General features: G+C 46.3%; 1 protein-coding gene across 1 annotated transcript in view; it reads right to left on the bottom strand.

Annotated features, from left to right (window-relative positions):
• The window catches only part of PTPN2 (protein tyrosine phosphatase non-receptor type 2), a 179565-nt gene that overhangs the window by 79363 nt on the left and 76864 nt on the right, over positions 1–23338 (bottom strand). The window contains exon 2 of the mRNA XM_063923421.1: positions 12201–12291. Coding sequence (XP_063779491.1) covers positions 12201–12291 — 91 coding nt within the window. The remainder of the gene's footprint in view (positions 1–12200; positions 12292–23338) is intronic.

Genomic DNA, 23338 nt, shown 5'->3' with positions numbered 1-23338 from the left:
GCAGCTACCGGCACACTCAGTCACAGGTACAATGCAGAAGTTATTACAGATAAACACTAAAACTGCACTGGACTAGTAAAACTACATATAAATATGTATGAGTATAGATATAACAATGCACAGTAGATACTGGATGTATATCACAGAATACTTGTACTTAATATTCAGGTAGCAGTACACTTGTTCTTAACGAACACTGTCTAAAATCACATATAGAATACTTAAGTGCCTGTAAATGCACAGCACTGATTAGACAGGTGGCTTTACAGAGGAGATAGTGCCCTGCAGTCCTGGAGATCAGCCCAGCTACTTGTGTAAAGAAGCTGCCAAAAAGTGAGGGAGAGTGAAATGCAGCTCCAGGGCGGGAACACCAGCAGTAGATGGCGGCTGGAGCTGGTGGAGGGGCTACAGGTCAATACCTTATCCCCTATGCTGGTCCTCACCACCGGGTACTGTGGAGCCTATGTAAAATGGATTTTAGTAAATCCGACCCATGCACCCTGCCCTGGTGGATATAGTGGGGTCCCTGTGCAGTACAGTGTCCACGCCAGCGGCGCACTCCGTCTCCTGGCACCACGACTGGACCACGACTGCACCTGGGGGACACTCTTACCTCCTCCCTGATGTGCAGCCACACAATCCAGGAGAGCTTCAGCTGTTGTGTGCCTGAAGAAAGGTGCGCCTCCGCTGCAAGTACCCGGGAACCCAGCCACGCTGCTGGGGAGGTGATGGAGCCACAGCACAGAATGTCAGAATGACAAACAGTGCTGCGGCCCTTGAATCTTTTCAGGGCTGCCTAGCGCAGCCCTACCCCCTGTTAGTGACCTGCTCTGCAGACACCAACTTACAAACTGAGCTCCAGTGCCCGGAGGCAGGGTTATAGAGGAGGCGGTGCAGTGCATCCTGGGAACAGTCAAAGCTTTAGCCTGTTGGTGCCTCAGATCAAGATCCAACTGTATCTTGATCCAGAGGCACCAACAGGCTTATGCTTTAGGCTGTCCCAGGATGCATTGGGGCCTCCTCTTTAACCCCGCCTCCAGGCACTGAGAGCTAAGTTTCGAGTTGGTGCCTGCAGCAGCAGGCTACTTAACAGGAGGGCTGTTCTGGACAGCCCCGAAAAAGCTTTGTTAAGAAGATTTCTTCTCTGGGCTGTCTGCGCTGTATGTCAGGGTGACACTTTAGCGCTGCAGCTCCATCACCTCCCAAGAGGCGTTGCATACTTCCGCGGCTCAGTTCCCAGGTACTTGAGCGGAGATGTCCCGGCTTAGGCACAGAGTCACAGACTGATCTCCTGGTTCGCGTGGCTGCTACGGGGAGGAGGTAAGAGGGACCCCCAGGCGGGTCCTGCCATTAAATCGCATTCTGTCCGCGACCTAGGGAGATGGGTCGTGGCGCTGGCATGGACACTGTCACCGAGCAGGGACCCCACTAGACCACCAGGGCGTCTGAGTACAGGTTGGGTGTACTAACACCCCATTTCTTCTTTACGATGAAGACAGTTCTTAATGACAGACATAATTATTTGTATGACTGCTGTCTATTGCCAGTCACCCAGGAATTAGCCCTTTTTTCACATAATATTATATAGTATTTTGTAGCATAGAAATGTTTTACCAATGACTTTAGGTAGAATACAACACCATTTTGTGTTAGATTAGTAAATAATTGACAATTACTCTAATAAGGTAATAGGATTATTATCAATAGCTAAATACTAATTTGACAAGAACTGACAATGTACTTAACATAAATGCCTTGATAAAAATCATTCATATGCTACAGAATGCTGTATAACATTATGTTCCAGATCCAGAAGGGCTAATTCCTGAGTGACTGACAACAAGACTTGCAATAGCAACAGCCAGCATTCATAGCAACAGTCACACAAATAATTCTATCATTCTTAAGCCATAAACAAGGAACATAACACAACATAAAAAGAAAGAAAAGAAAAGAAACGGGCACACACATATCAAGTATTACTACACAGATCTATTAATCACACTTTTATTTTCGGACTAATTATACAGGATCCCAAACAGTATGGATTCAATGGGGGGAAGTCATGTCAAACAAATCTTATTGACTTTTTTGACAGTGTGACTAAAGTGATGGATAAAGGTAGAGCAGTGGATATAGCTTATCTAGACATTAGTAAGGCTTTTGACACTTTCAACATCGCAGACTCTTAAATAAACTTGGAAGCTTGGGATTGGATACTAGGATTATTGAATGGATAAGGTCTCGGTTGCAGAATAGGAAACAGAGAGTTGTGGTAAATGGAGTGCATTCACAGGAGGGAAATGTTACCAGTGGAGTACCCCAGGGATCTGTACTCTGTACAAAGAAGGGCAAATAAAATGGTGCATTGCCTACATCACAAAACATACCCAGAAAGACTAACAAATCTCAATATGTATAGTTTCAAATATATCAAGGGTTTTAACAAATTCCAGGAGGGAAACATTCTCCAAATGAAGAGAAGCAATAGGAGACGAGGACATGCACTGAGAATGGAGGGTGGGGGAGAGGGGGGAGGTTCAGGGGAAATTTGAGGAAACATAACTTCACAGAAAGGGTAGTGGACAAGTGGAATAGTCTCCCATCAGAGGTGGTAGAGGCTAAGACAGTAGAGCAATTTAAACATGCATGGGTTAGACATAAGGATATCCTTACAAAGAAATAAGGATCAAATAAGGTTTGACATAAAAATATGGTAAAAAAAAGGGGCAGACTAGAGGGGCCAAGTGGTTATTATCCGCCGTTAAATTCTATGTTTCTATGTATATACTTCTGAGGGTGGAATTGAACTTGCAACCTTTTTAAAACAAACTTTCTAACTTATTTACACTTCAAACTAATCAAGTGATATTTTTGTTATAACTTGTTAAGAATGTTCAATGGTGCCAAACATCTTCTAACTGTCATGGAATGGCAAAATGACAGGAGCCGATTGGCTGTCGTACCATTTAACATTCATAACCAGTGGTAACATGAATATCAATTGTTGTTAAATCTGCCCCTAATTTTAATAAATATTTTGCTTCAAAATAAAGATCTTATTTTTTTTTTAATCAAGTGTTTTTTTTGGGGGGGGAGTTTTCAAGAAAATGAAAGAAAAAAGAAAAACAGTGTAATAAACATTACAGTTAATCTATTACAAAGACAAATTTGTGCTATTCATAGAACTCCTCTGTAAAGTAGTGTTGTCGTGTGAATACCGAGCAGCATCCACTTCACAGTCAGAATAATCTTAAACAACTACAGGGGAACAACAGACAAAATAAAATACGTGCTATATTGCGTGAAGGAGAAGAGGAGTGTAGAGATGTCCAACCCGCAACAAGAGCAACACATCGCCTCAGACAGTAGGTGAGGGGTCAATAGAATACCGGGAGTTTCTCCATAAACCCCATATCTTATCAAATTTCAGTAGTGAATTTCGCTTAGTATACATAAAGCGTTCGTGAGAGAGAGTAGCATTTACAAGAGCAATACATTCAGCAGATGACGGGGGAGCATAAGCCATCCAATTGCGAGTGATGCATACCCGGGCCAATGCGAGGACTATAGTTACATAAAGATAGGAGTGTATTGGGAGGCATTCCCTCAAATCAAGGCCGAACATGCAAATGCGCGGAGTCATCAGTGGAACACGGACACCCGTACAACCAATAGATGTCGTGACACTTTCCAAAAAGGCATTCACCCACGGGCACAGCCAAAGCAAATGCCAGAAACTAGCAGCCGGAGAAGAGCACCTCGGACAGTTATCAGAAGTCGAGCCTCCAATCTTAAACAGACGGGAAGGAGTCCAGTAGACTCTGTGTAAAATATATAATTGTATCTGCTGGAATCTAGCACTCGCCGAGGCCGCACGCGGGGAAGCTAGGATATGTGTCCAATCCACCTCATCGATTTCACCCAAATCCTGTGTCCATTTAGCTCGGAGGGCGGTGAGCCCATCCAATCCAGAGGAGGAGAGGAGGAAGGAGTATGAGGATGAGACTCTCCCGCGAGAAGGCAAAGTGCGAATTATCTTGTGAACAGGGGATTCAGCGAGTTGTGGAGCAGTGCCCCGCCACTGTGCCGTCAACGCATGCCGGAGCTGTAATTAACAAAAAAAATTATGTCTAGGAATATCATAAGTAGTAGACAGCTATGGAGCATCCCATCTTGATAAAGTTGCCCCAGTGCAGTCACCTCATACAAAGTCCAGACAGAGCTACCCTCCAGCCTAAAAAGCTCGGAAAAAGTTACATTATTCCAAAGTGGAGAACAAGGATCCACAGTGGAATCCCCCAGCAGCCACTCAGTCGCCAGCCATACCCTACGAGCCTGCTGTAATAAAGAGGGGAGGGAAGATAACGAGGACCTTGCCAGCAGAAACTGTATTGGAGAGAATGAGAGCCCAGCCTTATCTAGAAGAGCCACTGGTAAATTGCCGTAATCCCCCGGAGCAACCCATTCATAAAGTTGTACCAATTGGGCAGCGAAGTAGTATAGGCGTATGTCAGGCAATGCCAAGCCTCCTTACGATTTTGGTCTACAGAGTATTTTATAGGCAATACGGGCCCCTTTAGTACCCCAAATAAAAGAAGCAATATATCGGGAAATCAGCAAAAATTGTGAGGCTGGGATATAGACTGGCGCATTCTGCAGTATAGGTTGAATAATCATTTTTATGATGTTCACACGACCCATTACAGTTAAGGGGAGTTTCTGCCAGATTAGCGACTTGATGCGCATATTATCAATTTGGGGAGTCAGATTCAAAGCGACAAAGTCTTTTGGGGAATGAGAGATTTGAATACCAAGGTACTTAAACTGGGTACACCACTGAAGGGGAAAATCATAAGAGGACGGATGTAACAGAGAGGAACTTAGCGGGAACACCACCGATTTACCCCAATTAATACAGATACCCGAATAAACCCCAAATTCCCGGACCAGGTCTAGGAGAGCGGGTAAGGAGGGGAATACATCTTTTAGGAACAATATCATATCATCCGCATATAAACCAATTTTTTTCTTCTTGACCCACAACCCTAAGGCCCGCTATATCTGTTGCGTCCCTAACTGCGCAAGCCAAGGGTTCTATAGCAAGAGCAAAAAGCAATGGGGACAAAGGACACCCCTGTTGAGTACCCCGCTCTAACAGAAAAGACTCAGTAGTAAAACCATTAACCACAACTCTCGCAGCCGGACAAGAATATAAAAGTTTAACCCAGGACAGAAAATTTGGGCCTATCCCAAATCTTGCAAGGGCCTCCCAGAGAAATGCCCATTCTACGGAGTCAAAGGCACGGGCGGCGTCCAGTGAAACCACTATCGCATCGTCCGACTCATCCCCCGTCAACTGCATGTACGAAATAATCGTCTAAGATTGACAGCGGTAGATCTGCCTGGCATAAAGCCGGTTTGATCACAATGAACTATCTCCAGGACCACAGTATTGAGCCGGAGCGCTAAAATTTTGGCAAGAATCTTTATATCAGTTGACAACAGGGAGATAGGACGGTACGAGTCCAGGAGGAGGGGATCCTTACCTGGCTTCGGGATCAGCACCACCAGCACCTCCGCCATAGAAGGGGGAAGTTTGCCACCCCGCAGCAGTAATTCAAATAACAACAGGAGTTTGGGGGCAAAAAAATCCAAGTGGGTTTTGTACAGTTCAATAGGGAGACCATCAACCCCTGGGGCCTTATTACTGGGAAAGGACCTAACAGCATTTTCAACCTCTTCCAGCGTAATGGGCATGTCCAAAAATTGTCGGGACTCGGGGAACAGGGAAGGGATATCTATTTTATCAAAATAGTCAGATAAAGCCGAGTACGTATATTGTGCTCTGGATGTATAAACATCTACAAAATAGGTATAAAAGCTAGAAGCTATAGAGAGGGTGTCAGTACAGACAGCACCAGACATACTCAGAATGCTATGCACAGTGGCGGGGGCGTCTCCTGTCTAGCCAAATAGGCCAGAAATTTTCCCGAGCGATCTCCCTGAATATAGAAATCATGGGCACGGAACAGTAAACACCTTTTTGATTTATCAAGGAGTAGATCCATTAATTGCCTGTGAACAAACAGCCATTCCACTCGATCTGCAGCAAGGCCACTGCGCAAATAAGTCTGTTCGAGCTCAGTACTTCTCCTCTCCAACTCCTCCTCCGATTTCCTGCTAGCTATCTTTAAATGGGCAACTCTGGATATCAGTGAACCTCGCAAGAAGGCTTTCTAAGCAGCCCACACAAACAAAGCATTATTACAGATAGGGTTGTTAGCAAAAAACTCCTCCCAAAGCACAATCTATTCAGAGGCAGCACCCATCAGGGTCAAGCAAAAGGGGTTAAACTTCCAAAATGACGCCCCTCTAGGTATATCGAAACATAAAGACAACAATATAGGGGAATGATCAGATATCCCACGCGATAAATAACTCACCGAAGACACGCAGGGAAGTAGGGAACACGTGACCAATGCCATATCAATACGGGAAAATACTCCATATGAGCTAGGGAAGCAGGAAAAACTGACAGAAGGATTACGCAAGCGCCACACATCCACAAGCCCAAACTCAGATTAAACGGGCAAAGGGGGTGGGTCCAGAAGCCACGTTGCAAGGAACAGGCCTCCATCTATCTGTAGCCTCATTCAAAACAGCATTAAAGTCACCTATGCATATAGTTGGGGCAGAGGGAAACTCCTGCATGAAAGCGCACACCTTCACCAAAATTCCAGAGTTATACGGGGGAGGTATATATATAGCAAACAACACAAATGCGGAACCCTGTATCGTGCCAGCCAAAAACACATAACACCCTAGTGGATCAAGTTGGACCTTAGTACAGGCAAAAGTCAAACGTTCATGAATCAATATGGAAACCCCCCTAGAATTGGAATGGAAAGTGGAGTGAAATGCCCACCCCACCCAGGGTTTCTTAAGTGAAAGAACTCTGCTACCAGTAAGGTGCGTCTCCATAAGACAGACTAGACCAGGGTTCTGGGACTTAATATATTTTAGAACTACGTTCCATGAAAAAACATTTACCATATTGACGTGTAACACTCAAGTATGACCACAGGAGGCCATCGGTACCCCAGCGCGACATTGGCCATCCCCCACGCAAGCACAGCACAAACATAGCACAGCACGTTCAGAGCAACAGCACAATAAAAACAGTAACGCATATTAAAAAAAAAAAAACACATAACAATTATAGTAAGAAAAACAACAACACCCAACCACCCCCTCTCCGCATACCAACCCAAACATAGGTACACCTAATCCCAAACTTTATATCGACTCTATAAGAGAGTAATTAAGTAAGAAAAACTATTTGCGGGGCAACCAAACCCCATAACCTTTAGGGCATGAAGTCCCCCAGCCTAATGTCAGGAACATGGCAATAGCAAAAATTCAATAACCCTGGTAAAAGACATTCCTTCAAAAACCCAGCACTCAAATAACAAGACATAAATGCTAGAAAAAGAGAAAAGCAATGTATATAAGAAAAATCACACATAAAAGTCTCTCAGGGTGGGACAGCACGAGGCTGAGGTTGTAGATGAATCCAGGCAGATGCATCTCTGGGTGTATCAAAGAAATGAGTGCAACTGCCGGACACCACCCAAAGACGGGCAGGATACAGCATAGAATATTGTAGTTGAAGAGTACGAAGCCGCTGTTTAACCTGCGTGAACTGCGCGCGGGACTTCTGGACCTCAGCCGAAAAGTCCTGAAATACAGACACCCTCTGACCGCCATGCTCCAGCGGGCCTTTAATCCTAGCAAGAAGTAGGATGGTATCCCTGTCCTTATAATGAAGAATTTTAGCAATGAAGGTCCTAGGCGGTGCGCCCGGAGGAAGGGGACGTGTAGGAACACGGTGGGCCCTTTCAATAGCAAACTGCGGAGTAAACGAATCCTTGCCGAATGTGGATAGCATCCAGGACTCCAGGAATTGTTCCGGTTGAGAACCCTCCGCCTTTTCCAGTAGGCCCACAAAACGAACATTATTCCGTCTGAGACGCCCCTCGATATCCGTCAATTTAAGCATCTCCATTTCCAGGGAAGCGAGACGAGCGGGGACAGGTGTACAGGAGTCTTCCAACGACTAAATGCAGTTCTCTGTCTCCCCAACTCTATCCCGGAGTTTCTGCATATCTTGGCGTATAAGGGAAATGTCAGTATGAACTTCCGCCACTCTATCCGCGAGCCGCTTCTCAGAATCCGTAATGGCTTGCAACAGTTGAGACATAGTAACCTCAGCAGCCTCCGCCATGGTGGACAAGGGGGAAGAGGAGGGGGCCGGTGACGATGCAGAAGAAACAGGAGTGCGTTCTACGTGAGCAAATTGCGCTAAACGGGTCGCAGCAGAGGAGCGACGGTTACGGACCATAAGGGTTATAGGACAGGGTCCAACGAACAGAAAGTATATTATGAATTTCAGGCCAGGTGGAGACTTAGAAAGGCAGAAGGAAGGCACAGGTATACCAGCACCAGTATAGGAGCATGCACTGTGACAGGTGTGTCAGCGGTAAGTTATGCAGCCCTGGAGCGCAGAGGAGAAGGGGGTGGGGGAGTAGTAGATGCAGGAGAGGGACCAACAGCCCGCACAACCCCACAACTCCAGTCACAATTTACAGGAGGGACCTATAATCCCCAGCAGTGCCACAGAAACTTTTCTCCCTCACAAGTAACAGGGGCAAATATAAAGAGAGGGCAGATGACCCCCAACACAGCAAAGCCCTACAGCAGTCCAGGCAGAGGGAAATATTCCTCCAGGCAGTGGAGGAGAGTCAGAGCGATCCTCCAGACAAGGCAGGCAGCAGTCTGGGCGGGAGCAAGTCCGCTCTCACCACCAGTCCCAAGATGGCCCCCGCCAGCCACTGACACCGTACCTCTCCAGCAGCAGAGACGGCACCAGGGGGGGAGACAGGGCACAGCTCTCCCAGGACAGCGGGAGCGGCAGAGCACGCTCCGGGGGAGAACCGGGTCCGCAGGTCAGCAGGCAGGAGCACAGAGCAGGCGGAGGTAGCGACCTCCGCCAACCGCAATATGGCACCCGGGAGGGAGACACAGGCAGCGGCTCCGCAACGAGGATCCAGCACAGGAGGGCTCCAAATCTCCGGCCACTCACGGCGGCGGGGTCCGGCGGTTCGTCCCACAGGTACCAGCGGGGCAGAGCAGGCCGGTCAGGGGGCACAAGCAGGGCCACGGAACTCGGGCAGGAGAGTCACAAGATGGCGCCGGCCGCATGCAGGCCGGGCCCGGCTAGGGAGACACAGCACCCAGAAATGCCACCAGCAAGGTAACAAGGCATAAAATCACCCTGCAACATGCCCCAGAGCGGTCAGCGGCCCTTCAGAGTGTAGTGCAGGGTCCAGTGGACAATCGCCCAGGGCAGCAGGATATAGTACAGGAGTGTGTAGGCTGGGAAGCTAGGAGATCACGTCCTACTCCATATCCAGCTAGGCCACCAAATAGAGATCTTATTTAACACATTTGTTTAAATAGCAGAATTCAATTGTTACTCCTGCGGTCAACATTAAATGGCGCCCAATAGAGCAATTCAATTGTTGCTCCATTTGAGCACAATGATCCGTGGGTAGACACATTTCAGCTCGCAGCCCCCAGTGCCGGCAAGCTCAACTGTGCGAAAAGTGACCCATTTGGATGCCCAAACGGCACTTTCCATGTCGCACCCAGCACTTTGGAAAGGTTTAGCCATTTTACATGGCTAAACCCGGGAGAAATAAAAAACAACACAATAGAATATCGCCCTCCAATCACTTGTACCTTTAGACGGGAGATAGGGTGCGATAACAATTAAATTATTAGATTAAAAAATAAAAACGTTTATTTTAACGGTCAGATTTATTGCCCTTGGTGAACCCACAGAAAGAACTTTCTCTTCTCGTGTTGGCCTTCCAGGAATAGAGCACGACCTATATGAAGTATTAATCTGTAACTCAATAAAATAACTCTTTAAAGACTTGTTACATATGACAAAATAGTGGTGATGATACACATGCACAAAGCTGAATATAAATGTAAAAACCTTATATGGGGCTCTGAAAGACATTTACAACACAGGTGGGTAGTGGGAAATTCAGCACCTTACCCCCTTAGCCAGTCAAGGTGGATACACTTGCCTTGCACGTGAAGCGTCATGGCTCACAACTTTTTATTTTCCAGCACTGCCATCTGCATGCTGCAGTCAATTGGGAGCATGGAAGATAGCTCAACAATGCCGAGTCCCACCAGAACCACACAGGTGCTAAAGACCCCAGGAAGGTCTAGGGCCAAACCTCAAAAGAATGATTCAATGTATTCTAAAAGGCAACATGCTAGATTTAAGAAAAGTTAAGACAATAAAAATTATATTTTTTCTTTCCATATTATTCTTCATTTTGAATATTGTTCAAGCAACCAAAACATTTTCATTTGGATAACATTACACTGAGACAATGCCATTCCTACCTTGTGTTTTAATGGTTCCAGGTTGTAATTTGATACACAACACTGAATTTTAAATGCATCATGTTGAAAATAAATGAGTAATCCTCCAGGGGAAGCAATAATTGGAACTGTATAGCTAGAGAGATAAATGCCTACTTTTAAATGCTACCCTTCGGGACAGTATAAGTGGGGGGTGAAATGTATCATAACATCTGCCATCCCCGGCTGTTTAATATTGAGATTTGCAGCACTGAGCAAAGCCATGCTGAAGCAATTCACCAAGACTGGTCTACTGTCCAGGAGAAAGCTCCTGTGGCAAGATGTAATGTCGCTAGAGTCCGGTGGCTGTGTGGGATGCCGGCTGGACGTGGACATTTTTTTAAAGGGGCAATCACTTACACGGCAAAACCATGCCTTGTAAGTGATTGCCCATTTTTTAAAAAAAACATCCACACCCGCTCCATGCTAATTTGTACTTTTCTTCTGTAAACCGGGATTTTCTTCGATTGTCATTACACATTCCCTCCTCTTTGTATTTCTATGTATGCCTCCACTTTTGTGTTTTATTTCCATCGTAATCCTGTGGAGCTTTGGTTCTATTTTAATTGCTGTCAACTTGCCGACCTGCATACCAAAATGTACCAGATTTTTCTCTGTTGTTTATGTCTTTCAATAAACATATTTGAAAAAAACAAAAACATCCACACAGTTGCCGGACTCGGGTGGCATTACATCCCGCCGCAGGAGTGCAAGCACAGCAGATAGTTGACTAGTAAAACAAATTAGAGAACTTGGCATAAATTATATTATGAGATTGTGCAGAGGTTCCCAAACGCGGTCCTCAAGGCACCCCAACGGTCCCTGTTTTAAATGTATCCATGAATTGCCACAGGTGACTTAATTAGCACCTTAGTCAATTTGATTTAACCATCTGTACTGAGTCATGGATATACTTAAAACCTGGACTGTTGGGGTGCCTTGAAGACTGTGTTTGGGAACCTCTGAGATAGTGTATTTAAGAAGCAGACCACTGGCTGTATAAACATAAAAATCATCCTAATAACTAAAATGTAAAAAAATTAATTGTGAACAAGGAATTTTTATTTATCTGAATAACTGAAATGTAATGTTAAGTAACTGTTAGTTCGTTATTAACATTTGTACGTATTTGACCACCTTCAAAGATCATAAAAACCTATTAAAAATAATAGAAAAAAAAAATGCATGGAAAAGTACACAAAATATTTACCAGACCAATCTGTACAGCACCACACCTCTGCATTTACTGTAAAGTGTTAATCTTTTCCCAACAGTCAAATGCTGCATGTTTCATCATGCTAATGTGAGCCTGCTTGTTTGCTTGGATACCTTATACAGGTACACCACTATTAATTGTGCACCCTTTGTTTCAGCACTGTGGCGGATCATCCGTTTTGATGGACTATCATGGTATCCCACCAATCCTACTCCTAGAACTCCAGCAGCCTGACTCCCCCTTGCAGCGTAACTCTACCACTCCCTCCGCCCAATCCCCTTGCCCTTCCCTCACATACTGATGTGTCCATACCTCCCACACCCTAATTCCCCCCTGGCAGCCAGATGTGTCCGGATTAAAAGAGATGCTGGACCATCAGGTGGTGTGACTATACATTTATTAAGGAAAAAAGAAAAAAAGTGAGGATAACCATATCAGAACAAAGGAGAACACAAATATAGAGATACAGTATACTTACATGGGTTAACGTCCCTGTATCTGTTCCGATTCTTGTTTTCTGGATTCTTTGCTATCTTATTAGGTAACACAGGTGATTTAAATCTTATTTCCTGGAAAGAATAAAAGAGAATAGTTCAAAACAGCTATACAGCATGTGTGTCAAAACAAATGTAATCTATAGCAAGCGTAGCCTATAGCAACATAATAAGCAAAGAGAAAACAAACTGGCTGTCCATACAAACAAAAAAGAAAAAAAAACTGAAGTGACAAAGCATATTAAGGTGGGAATTCAATTACCCCCAATACATTTTTGTCCGGTAAAAATGGGACTTTACAGCAATTTCCCCCCCCCCCCCCCCAAGCAATCCAATTAAAAGCACGTTTTTACGTGCTTTCTCCTGCACACCCTGAAAAAAGTTACCTGTTTGCCGCCGAAAACACATAGGGGTATATGCAATTCACGGTGAATCGCGGCAAATTATCGTCGTTTTTTAATTCGACAGGTGAATTCCGGCAGGTGGCTGCCGGAATTCACCATATTCAATGAAAAACGGATTAGACAGTCCCGCGGGCGAAAAACGGCCGATTTGCCGGATTTTGCCGCGATTTAAAAAAACGGGAAAAAACGGGAAAAACACGGCAAAAAATGGCGTGGGGTCCCCCTTCCAAAGCATAACCAGCCTCGGGCTCTTCGAGCTGGTCCTGGTTTTAAAAATCCGGGGTCAAAATTGACAGCGGATCCTCCGTATTTTTAAAACCAGCACCGGGCTCTGCGCCTGGTGCTGGTGCAAAAAATAGGGGGGACAAAAAGAGTAGGGGTCCCCCGTATTTTTTACACCAGCATCGGGCTCCACTAGCTGGACAGATAATGCTACAGTCGGGGGTCACTTTTATACAGTGCCCTGCGGCCGTGGCATTAAATATCCAACTAGTCACCCCTGGCCGGGGTACCCTGGGGGAGTGGGGACCCCTTCAATCAAGGGGTGTCCCCCCCAGCCACCCAAGGGCCAGGGGTGAAGCCCGAGGCTGTCCCCCCCATCCAAGGGCTGCGGATGGGAGGCTGATAGCCTTGAGAAAAATGACAGAATATTGTTTTTTCCAGTAGTACTACAAGTCCCAGCAAGTCTCCCCCGCAAGCTGGTACTTGGAGAACCACAAGTACCAGTATGCGGGAGAAAAACGGGCCCGCTGGTACCTGTAGTACTACTGGAAAAAAAATACCCAAATGAAAACAGGACACACACACCGTAAGAAGTACAACTTTATTACATACTGCCGACACACACATACTTACCTATGTTGACACGAAGCAGTCGGTCCTCTTCTCCAAGTAGAATCCACGGATACCTGAAAATAAAAGATAATTATACTCACCTTCCAGCGTCCAGAGATACATCCACGTCCATAAAATAATCCAGGTACTTGGCAAAAAAAAAAAAAACGCAATGACCCGATACTGCGGACTGAAAGGGGTCCCAAATTGACACGAGACCCCTTTCCCCGAATGTGCCGGGACCCCACGTGACTCCTGTCACTGAGGTCCCTTCAGCCAATCAGGAAGCGCTACTCCTTGTAACAAAGCTAAATATTTATCTTATTAAAAACACGTTAAAGGTTAAAGAACACAGTACGCAATTGGCGCAAAAAGTACCGCAAGGGTACTCCCTTAACTATACCTTAAGGAATGTACTTATACTGTAAACCTCTGTGTAGTGGTAGAGTGTAAATGCAACACAGTATAACCTTATTACCTTTAAAGCTGTTCTAGCGTCACCGACGCTCTGAGAATACTTAACACTATAAGAAATACACAGATACCGTGCTCAGGGTCCAACGCCTAATATATATATTATGAATGATATACTTGCAAAAGAATTAATACAAATACAAATCATACACTACAATATAACATAGACTACCTAACCAGATAACTACACAGGAAATACAATACAACACAATACTATTTAAGGGAAAATAAGAGAGAAAGAGGGGAAGAGAGAGAGAGAGAGAGAGAAATGGCTCATAATAACAAGAAGATCAATATGATTTCAGAGAAGCTTACACATGTGAGGAACAATCGCTGCGCAGTTATTCAATGCTGAGAATCTTTGTGGAGAAAATACTTGACCTTACCCATACTGGCTGTCCCTATATACAACACAACCCTACAATACCGCATGGGACAGAAGCTAGACTCCATTTTGAGAAAACTCCCATGAAGACTGCAACACATGGTTGAAAGGGGGAGGGGAAAATACCCGGCAGCAGCCATTTTAGATTTGCAGGTCCAAACACATGGCACTCTCTGCTACACCACAATCACATAGCAGAAGACACAAGACTCCATTTTATTCCAAAATGTCCAAGCCTCAGAACAATGCATATGTTCTGATTTTACAATTCCAAACCATCTAAATCACCTGTTTTACAATTTCAATCCAACTTCCTAGAACCATCTTATTCACTTTCACATTCCAAACAACTTCAGTATCTCAATAACCAGAGCATATTCATCACAAGACCAGATCACAATGTAACCACACATCTCAGCCTGCCATTGCTACCAGCACATGTTCAAACGTAACTGCATGGTGGTATTTATGATTAACAAGATATATTATAACTAACCAGCACAATCTATTTTAAATCACCATAGGCAAACAAATACCACAAATACTATGCTACAGATTGTCTACTGTTCCAATTCATCACAGACTTCACAGAGTGTCAACACAAACACCCAACAATCACACAACCAAGTTACAATATCCTATTTAATCCAGCACCATTGACCTTAAAGCAATCTATCTAGATTTCCTTATCTAGCCATGTGAATTCAATACTTAGCCTTTAGTTTGTAGGTCAGTCCTGGGGATGTAGCCTCCATGCTGCTGGGTGCCAGGTAGCTGTGTGAGTGAGTGAGTGAGCCCTGTGATCTCCAGTGGGTATATCATACCCTCATTCCAGCTCTGGGGGTGTGTCAACAACAAGATGTGTGTGTGTGTCCCTCACAGCATGTGAGCCAGCTGCATCAGTGGCCTTGGTTATGCAAAACAATGGGTGATGACCAACACATTCCTGTCTTGTGGGAAGCTATTGTTTGGCGAATACTATCTCACTGTCTACTCTCAGTTGAGACAATGACATCTCAGCAATCATTCTTCTGGAGACAAATCCTAACCCATTGGTAAACACAGGTGTTGGCCCTCCTCATTGAGTCTCAAAGCTCAGTGTAATTAAAGGCTATTGTACTCCGTCTGCGGGAAAGATACTGATTTGGAATACAATTAATCTTCAATTACTATTCCTGTGCTTACCTATGCATAACACCATGTGAAGCCCTCACAACATGCAAACTATTGTTTGGGGGATCTCTAAGGTCAAAGAGGCATTTGAGACCCACTGATACCTGTTGGACTCAGGGGGATATTAACTTATAAAATACATTATATGGTTGAATTATGTAACGATTGAGTCGCACGCTGGGCACACAGAAACTCTACCGTAAATACGCATACCGTGCGCCTGCGGGTGCCCGCGACTGTGAGTATGCGCACGTACGGGAGAGCGTACGCATGCGCAGCACGGACCTGTATGAGGTGCAAATATGGCAGTGTGTATAGAGATATTTTTCTGACTTTGACACTTGGCCCTCACCTGATTGGCTGTGCGCTGTCTGTGCTGTGACAGCGCATTGCAAAGCCTCTCCATTATATTCAATGGTGGGAACTTTGCGGCTAGCGGTGGGGTCACCCGCCGGTCAGCGGCTGACCGCGGGTAACCCCCCCGCTGACGGCAAAGTTCCCACCATTGAATATAATGGAGAGGCTTTGCGCTGCGCTGTCTGAGCTCAGACGCGCAGAGCCAATCAGCAGAGTGCAAGGACGTTGCACTCGCTGATTGGCTGAAGAGACCTTTCAGTGACAGCTGTCACGTAGAGGTCTCTGCATTCGGGGAAAGGGGTCTCATGTGTCAACATGGGACCCCTTTCAGTCCGCTGGCACGGGTTTTTGCGTTTTGTTATTTTGCCAAGTACCTGGATTATACTCTGGATGTGGATTTATCTCTGGACGCTGGAAGGTGAGTATAATTTTTTAACAGGTACCCTCGGATCGTCGGAGACTGTGGCAGTCGGCGTGTCAACATAGGTAAGTATGTGTGTGTCGGCAGTATGTAATAAAGTTGTACTTGTCACGGTGTGTGTCTCCTGTTTTTATTTGGGTATTTTTTTTCCAGTAGTACTACAGGTACCAGTGGGCCCGTTTTTCTCCCGCATGCTGGTACTTGTGGTTCTCCAAGTACCAGCTTGCGGGGGAGGCTTGCTGGGACTTGTAGTACTACTGGAAAAAAATAAGAATTTACTTACCGATAATTCTATTTCTCGGAGTCCGTAGTGGATTCTGGGGTTCCTGAAAGGACCATGGGGAATAGCGGCTCCGCAGGAGACAGGGCACAAAAAGTAAAGCTTTCCGATCAGGTGGTGTGCACTGGCTCCTCCCCCTATGACCCTCCTCCAAGCCTCAGTTAGGTACTGTGCCCGGACGAGCGTACACAATAAGGGAGGAATTTTGAATCCCGGGTAAGACTCATACCAGCCACACCAATCACACCGTACAACTTGTGATCAAACCCAGTTAACAGTATGATAACAGAGGAGCCTCTGAAAGATGGCTTCCTAAACAATAACCCGAATTAGTTAACAATAACTATGTACAATTATTGCAGATAATCCGCACTTGGGATGGGCGCCCAGCATCCACTACGGACTCCGAGAAATAGAATTATCGGTAAGTAAATTCTTATTTTCTCTATCGTCCTAGTGGATGCTGGGGTTCCTGAAAGGACCATGGGGATTATACCAAAGCTCCCAAACGGGCGGGAGAGTGCGGATGACTCTGCAGCACCGAATGAGAGAACTCCAGGTCCTCCTTAGCCAGAGTATCAAATTTGTAAAATTTTACAAACGTGTTCTCCCCTGACCACGTAGCTGCTCGGCAAAGTTGTAATGCCGAGACCCCTCGGGCAGCCGCCCAAGATGAGCCCACCTTCCTTGTGGAGTGGGCCTTTACAGATTTAGGCTGTGGCAGGCCTGCCACAGAATGTGCAAGTTGGATTGTGCTACAGATCCAACGAGCAATCGTCTGCTTAGACGCAGGAGCACCCATCTTGTTGGGTGCATACAATATAAACAACGAGTCAGATTTTCTGACTCCAGCTGTCCTTGCAATATATATTTTTAATGCTCTGACAACGTCCAGTAACTTGGAGTCCTCCAAGTCACTTGTAGCCGCAGGCACTACAATAGGCTGGTTCAGATGAAATGCTGACACCACCTTAGGGAGAAAATGCGGACGAGTCCGCAGTTCTGCCCTGTCCGAATGGAAAATCAGATATGGGCTTTTGTAAGATAAAGCTGCCAGTTCTGACACTCTCCTGGCCGAAGCCAGGGCTAGTAACATGGTCACTTTCCATGTGAGATATTTTAAATCCACCTTTTTTAGTGGTTCAAACCAATGAGATTTTAGAAATTCCAAAACCACATTGAGATCCCACGGTGCCACTGGAGGCACCACAGGAGGCTGTATATGCAGCACTCCCTTAACAAAAGTCTGGACTTCAGGAACTGAAGCCAATTCTTTTTGAAAGAAAATCGACAGGGCCGAAATTTGAACCTTAATAGATCCCAATTTGAGACCCATAGACAATCCTGATTGCAGGAAATGTAGGAATCGACCCAGTTGAAATTCCTCCGTCGGAGCACTCCGATCCTCGCACCACGCAACATATCTTCGCCAAATGCGGTGATAGTGTTGCACGGTTACTTCCTTCCTTGCTTTAATCAAAGTAGGAATGACTTCTTCCGGCATGCCTTTTTCCTTTAGGATCCGGCATTCAACCGCCATGCCGTCAAACGCAGCCGCGGTAAGTCTTGAAACAGACAGGGACCCTGCTGAAGCAAGTCCCTCCTTAGAGGTAGAGGCCACGGATCTTCCGTGATCATCTCTTGAAGTTCCGGGTACCAAGTCCTTCTTGGCCAATCCGGAACCACTAGTATCGTTCTTACGCCTCTTTGCCGTATAATTCTCAATACTTTTGGTATGAGAGGCAGAGGAGGAAACACATACACCGTCTGGTACACCCAAGGCGTTACCAGCGCGTCCACAGCTATTGCCTGCGGATCTCTTGACCTGGCGCAATACCTGTCCAGTTTTTTGTTGAGGCAAGACGCCATCATGTCCACCATTGGTCTTTCCCAACGGGTTACCAGCATGTGGAAGACTTCCGGATGAAGTCCCCACTCTCCCGGGTGAAGGTCGTGTCTGCTGAGGAAGTCTGCTTCCCAGTTGTCCACTCCCGGGATGAACACTGCTGACAGTGCTATCACATGATTCTCTGCCCAGCGAAGAATCCTTGCAGCTTCTGCCATTGCACTCCTGCTTCTTGTGCCGCCCTGTCTGTTTACATGGGCGACTGCCGTGATGTTGTCCGACTGGATCAACACCGGTTTTCCTTGAAGCAGAGGTTCTGCCTGGCTTAGAGCATTGTAGATTGCTCTTAGTTCCAGAATGTTTATGTGAAGAGACGTTTCCAGGCTCGTCCACACTCCCTGGAAGTTTCTTCCTTGTGTGACTGCTCCCCAGCCTCTCAGGCTGGCGTCCGTGGTCACCAGGATCCAATCCTGTATGCCGAATCTGCGGCCCTCCAATAGATGAGCACTCTGCAACCACCACAGAAGAGATACCCTTGTCCTTGGAGACAGGGTTATCCGCTGGTGCATCTGAAGATGCGACCCTGACCATTTGTCCAACAGATCCCTCTGGAAAATTCGTGCATGGAATCTGCCGAATGGAATTGCTTCGTAAGAAGCCACCATTTTTCCCAGGACTCTTGTGCATTGATGTACAGACACCTTTCCTGGTTTTAGGAGGTTCCTGACAAGCTCGGATAACTCCTTGGCTTTTTCCTCCGGGAGAAAAACCTTTTTCTGAACCGTGTCCAGAATCATCCCTAGGAACAGCAGACGAGTTGTCGGCATTAACTGGGATTTTGGAATATTCAGAATCCAGCCGTGCTGTTTTAGCACTTCTTGAGACAGTGCTAATCCCCTCTCTAGCTGTTCTCTGGACCTTGCCCTTATTAGGAGATCGTCCAAGTATGGGATAATTAATACGCCTTTTCTTCGAAGAAGAATCATCATCTCGGCCATTACCTTTGTAAAGACCCGAGGTGCCGTGGACAATCCGAACGGCAGCGTCTGAAACTGATAGTGACAGTTTTGTACAACGAACCTGAGGTACCCCTGGTGTGAGGGGTAAATTGGAACGTGGAGGTACGCATCCTTGATGTCCAAGGACACCATAAAGTCCCCTTCTTCCAGGTTCGCTATCACTGCTCTGAGTGACTCCATTTTGAACTTGAACTTCTTTATGTACAGGTTCAAGGACTTCAGATTTAGAATAGGTCTTACCGAGCCGTCCGGCTTCGGTACCACAAATAGAGTGGAATAATACCCCTTTCCCTGTTGTAGAAGAGGTACCTTGACTATCACCTGCTGAGAGTACAGCTTGTGAATGGCTTCCAAAACCGTCTCCCTTTCGGAGGGGGACGTTGGTAAAGCAGACTTCAGGAAACGGCGAGGCGGATCTGTCTCTAGTTCCAACCTGTACCCCTGAGATATTATCTGCAGGATCCAGGGATCTACCTGCGAGTGAGCCCACTGCGCGCTGAAATTCTTGAGACGACCGCCCACCGCCCCCGAGTCCGCTTGAGAAGCCCCAGCGTCATGCTGAGGCTTTTGTAGAACCGGGGGGAGGGCTTCTGTTCCTGGGAAGGAGCTGCCTGTTGGTGTCTCTTCCCCCTTCCTCTGCCTCGTGGCAGATATGAATATCCCTTTGCTCTCTTGTTTTTAAAGGAACGAAAGGGCTGCGGTTGAAAAGTCGGTGTCTTTTTCTGTTGGGGAGTAGCTTGAGGTAAAAAGGTGGATTTCCCGGCTGTAGCCGTGGCCACCAAATCTGATAGACCGACTCCAAATAACTCCTCCCCTTTATACGGCAAAACTTCCATATGCCGTTTTGAGTCCGCATCGCCTGACCACTGTCGCGTCCATAAACTTCTTCTGGCCGAAATGGACATAGCACTTACCCGTGATGCCAGTGTGCAGATATCCCTCTGTGCATCACGCATATAAAGAAATGCATCCTTTATTTGCTCTAAAGACAGTAAAACATTGTCCCTATCCAGGGTATCAATATTTTCAATCAGGGACTCTGACCAAGCTACTCCAGCACTGCACATCCAGGCTGTCGCTATAGCTGGTCGTAGTATAACACCTGTATGTGTGTATATACTTTTTTGGATATTTTCCATCCTCCTATCTGCTGGATCTTTAAGTGCGGCCGTCTCAGGAGAGGGTAACGCCACTTGTTTAGATAAGCGTGTGAGCGCCTTGTCCACCCTAGGAGGTGTTTCTCAGCGCGCCCTAACCTCTGACGGGAAAGGGTATAAAGCTAATAACTTCTTTGAAATTAGCATCTTTTTATCGGGGGCAACCCACGCTTCATCACATACATCATTTAGTTCTTCTGATTCAGGAAAAACTATAGGTAGTTTTTTCACACCCCACATAATACCCTGTTTAGTGGTACCTGTAGTATCAGCTAAATGTAACGCCTCCTTCATTGCCAAAATCATATAACGTGTGGCCCTACTGGAAAATACGGTTGATTCGTCACCGTCGCCACTGGAATCAGTGCCTGTGTCTGGGTCTGTGTCGACCGACTGAGGCAAAGGGCGTTTTACAGCCCCTGACGGTGTTTGAGGCGCCTGGACAGGCACTAACTGATTGTCCGGCCGTCTCATGTCGTCAAACGACTGCTTTAGCGTGTTGACACTATCCCGTAATTCCATAAATAAAGGCATCCATTCTGGTGTCGACCCCCTAGGAGGTGACATCCCCATATTTGGCAATTGCTCCGCCTCCACACCAATATCGTCCTCATACATGTCGACACACACGTACCGACACACAGCAGACACACAGGGAATGCTCTTAACGAAGACAGGACCCCACTAGCCCTTTGGGGAGACAGAGGGAGAGTTTGCCAGCACACACCAAAAGCGCTATATATGACAGGGATAGCCTTATAATAAGTGCTCCCTGTATAGCTGCTTTTATAATATAATTTTTGCCACTATTTTGCCCCCCCCTCTCTTGTTTTACCCCGTTTCTGTAGTGCAGTGCAGGGGAGAGACCTGGGAGCCGTCCTGACCAGCGGAGCTGTGTAAGGAAAATGGCGCTGTGTGCTGAGGAGATAGGCCCCGCCCCTTTTCCGGCGGGCTCGTCTCCCGCTCTTTAGTGTATTCTGGCAGGGGTTAAATATCTCCATATAGCCCCCGGAGGCTATATGTGAGGTATTTTTTAGCCAAATAGGTTTTCATTTGCCTCCCAGGGCGCTCCCCTCCCAGCGCCCTGCACCCTCAGTGACTGCCGTGTGAAGTGTGCTGAGAGGAAAATGGCGCACAGCTGCAGTGCTGTGCGCTACCTTTAGAAGACTGAGGAGTCTTCTGCCGCCGATTCTGGACCTCTTCATGTTTCAGCATCTGCAAGGGGGCCGGCGGCGAGGCTCCGGTGACCATCCAGGCTGTACCTGTGATCGTCCCTCTGGAGCTGATGTCCAGTAGCCAAGAAGCCAATCCATCCTGCACGCAGGTGAGTTCACTTCTTCTCCCCTAAGTCCCTCGTTGCAGTGATCCTGTTGACAGCAGGACTCACTGTAAAATAAAAAACCTAAGCTAAACTCTCTCTAAGCAGCTCTTTAGGAGAGCCACCTAGATTGCACCCTTCTCGGCCGGGCACAAAAATCTAACTGAGGCTTGGAGGAGGGTCATAGGGGGAGGAGCCAGTGCACACCACCTGATCGGAAAGCTTTACTTTTTGTGCCCTGTCTCCTGCGGAGCCGCTATTCCCCATGGTCCTTTCAGGAACCCCAGCATCCACTAGGACGATAGAGAAACAATATTCTGTCATTTTTCTCAAGGCTATCAGCCTCCCATCCGCAGCCCTTGGATGGGGGGGGGGGGGGGGACGGACACAGCCTCGGGCTTCACCCCTGGCCCTTGGGTGGCTGGGGGGGGGACCCCTTGATTGAAGGGGTCCCCACTCCCCCAGGGTACCCCGGCCAGGGGTGACTAGTTGGATATTTAATGCCTCGGCCGCAGGGCACTGTATAAAAGTGACCCCCGGCTGTGGCATTATCTGTCCAGCTAGTGGAGCCCGATGCTGGTGTAAAAAATACGGGGGACCCCTACTCTTTTTGTCCCTCGTATGTTTTGCACCAGGTGCAGAGCCCGGTGCTGGTTTTAAAAATACGGGGGATCCCCTGTCAAATTTTTCCCCGCATTTTTAGAACCAGGACCAGCTCGAAGAGCCAGAGGCTGGTTATGCTTTGGAGGGGGGACCCCACGCCATTTTTTTCCTTGATTTTACCGTTCCAGCTATTAAAAAAAAAAATCTTTTTAAAAATATATAAATAATACTTGTGCAACCAAAAAAGACAAACCAAGTATCTAATCCCTTCTAATATAAATAGATATGCTATTCCCCAAAAAAAAAAAAACACCAAAAAAAACATGTTTTAAATTTTTTTTTATTGGTTTCACCCTCCAAAGTGTGGCGGATTGAAAATGACGAATTTACCGTCTAAAAGCACTGTTGTCGAATTTCCAAACTTGAATTGAATACACTTTGGTCGAATTGCAGCACTTGTATCATTGCAGAAAAGTCGAATTTGACAAAAGTCGAATTTCAAAAAGTCGAATTTTGAAAGTCCGTTTTTTTGACGGAAAGCATTGACGATTTTTTTTTTTTTTTTGGCGAAAAAATCCCGAAATTCAACAATTTCGGGAATTCGACCGCAATTGCATATACCCCATAGCCTCTGTGATAAGTTCACATACCTATGTGGCTTCGCTGCCGCAATCGTGATAACAGGGCACTTATCTGGGATTTTTTTCAGGACCTTTGTAGGTCCCCCCAAAAAATCCAGAATAAGTGCTGGTGTTGGGCTGACTTTCAGGGCTAATTCGATAGCCCGGGGATCAACTGACCCCCTATGTTAGTTATGCTTACTAATACAACAATCTGCATGTCATCCAGAG

The sequence above is a fragment of the Pseudophryne corroboree genome, chromosome 5 (genome assembly GCF_028390025.1).
Source record: "Pseudophryne corroboree isolate aPseCor3 chromosome 5, aPseCor3.hap2, whole genome shotgun sequence".
Lineage (NCBI taxonomy): Eukaryota > Metazoa > Chordata > Amphibia > Anura > Myobatrachidae > Pseudophryne > Pseudophryne corroboree.
This window is presented reverse-complemented; position numbering and strand designations above follow the sequence as displayed.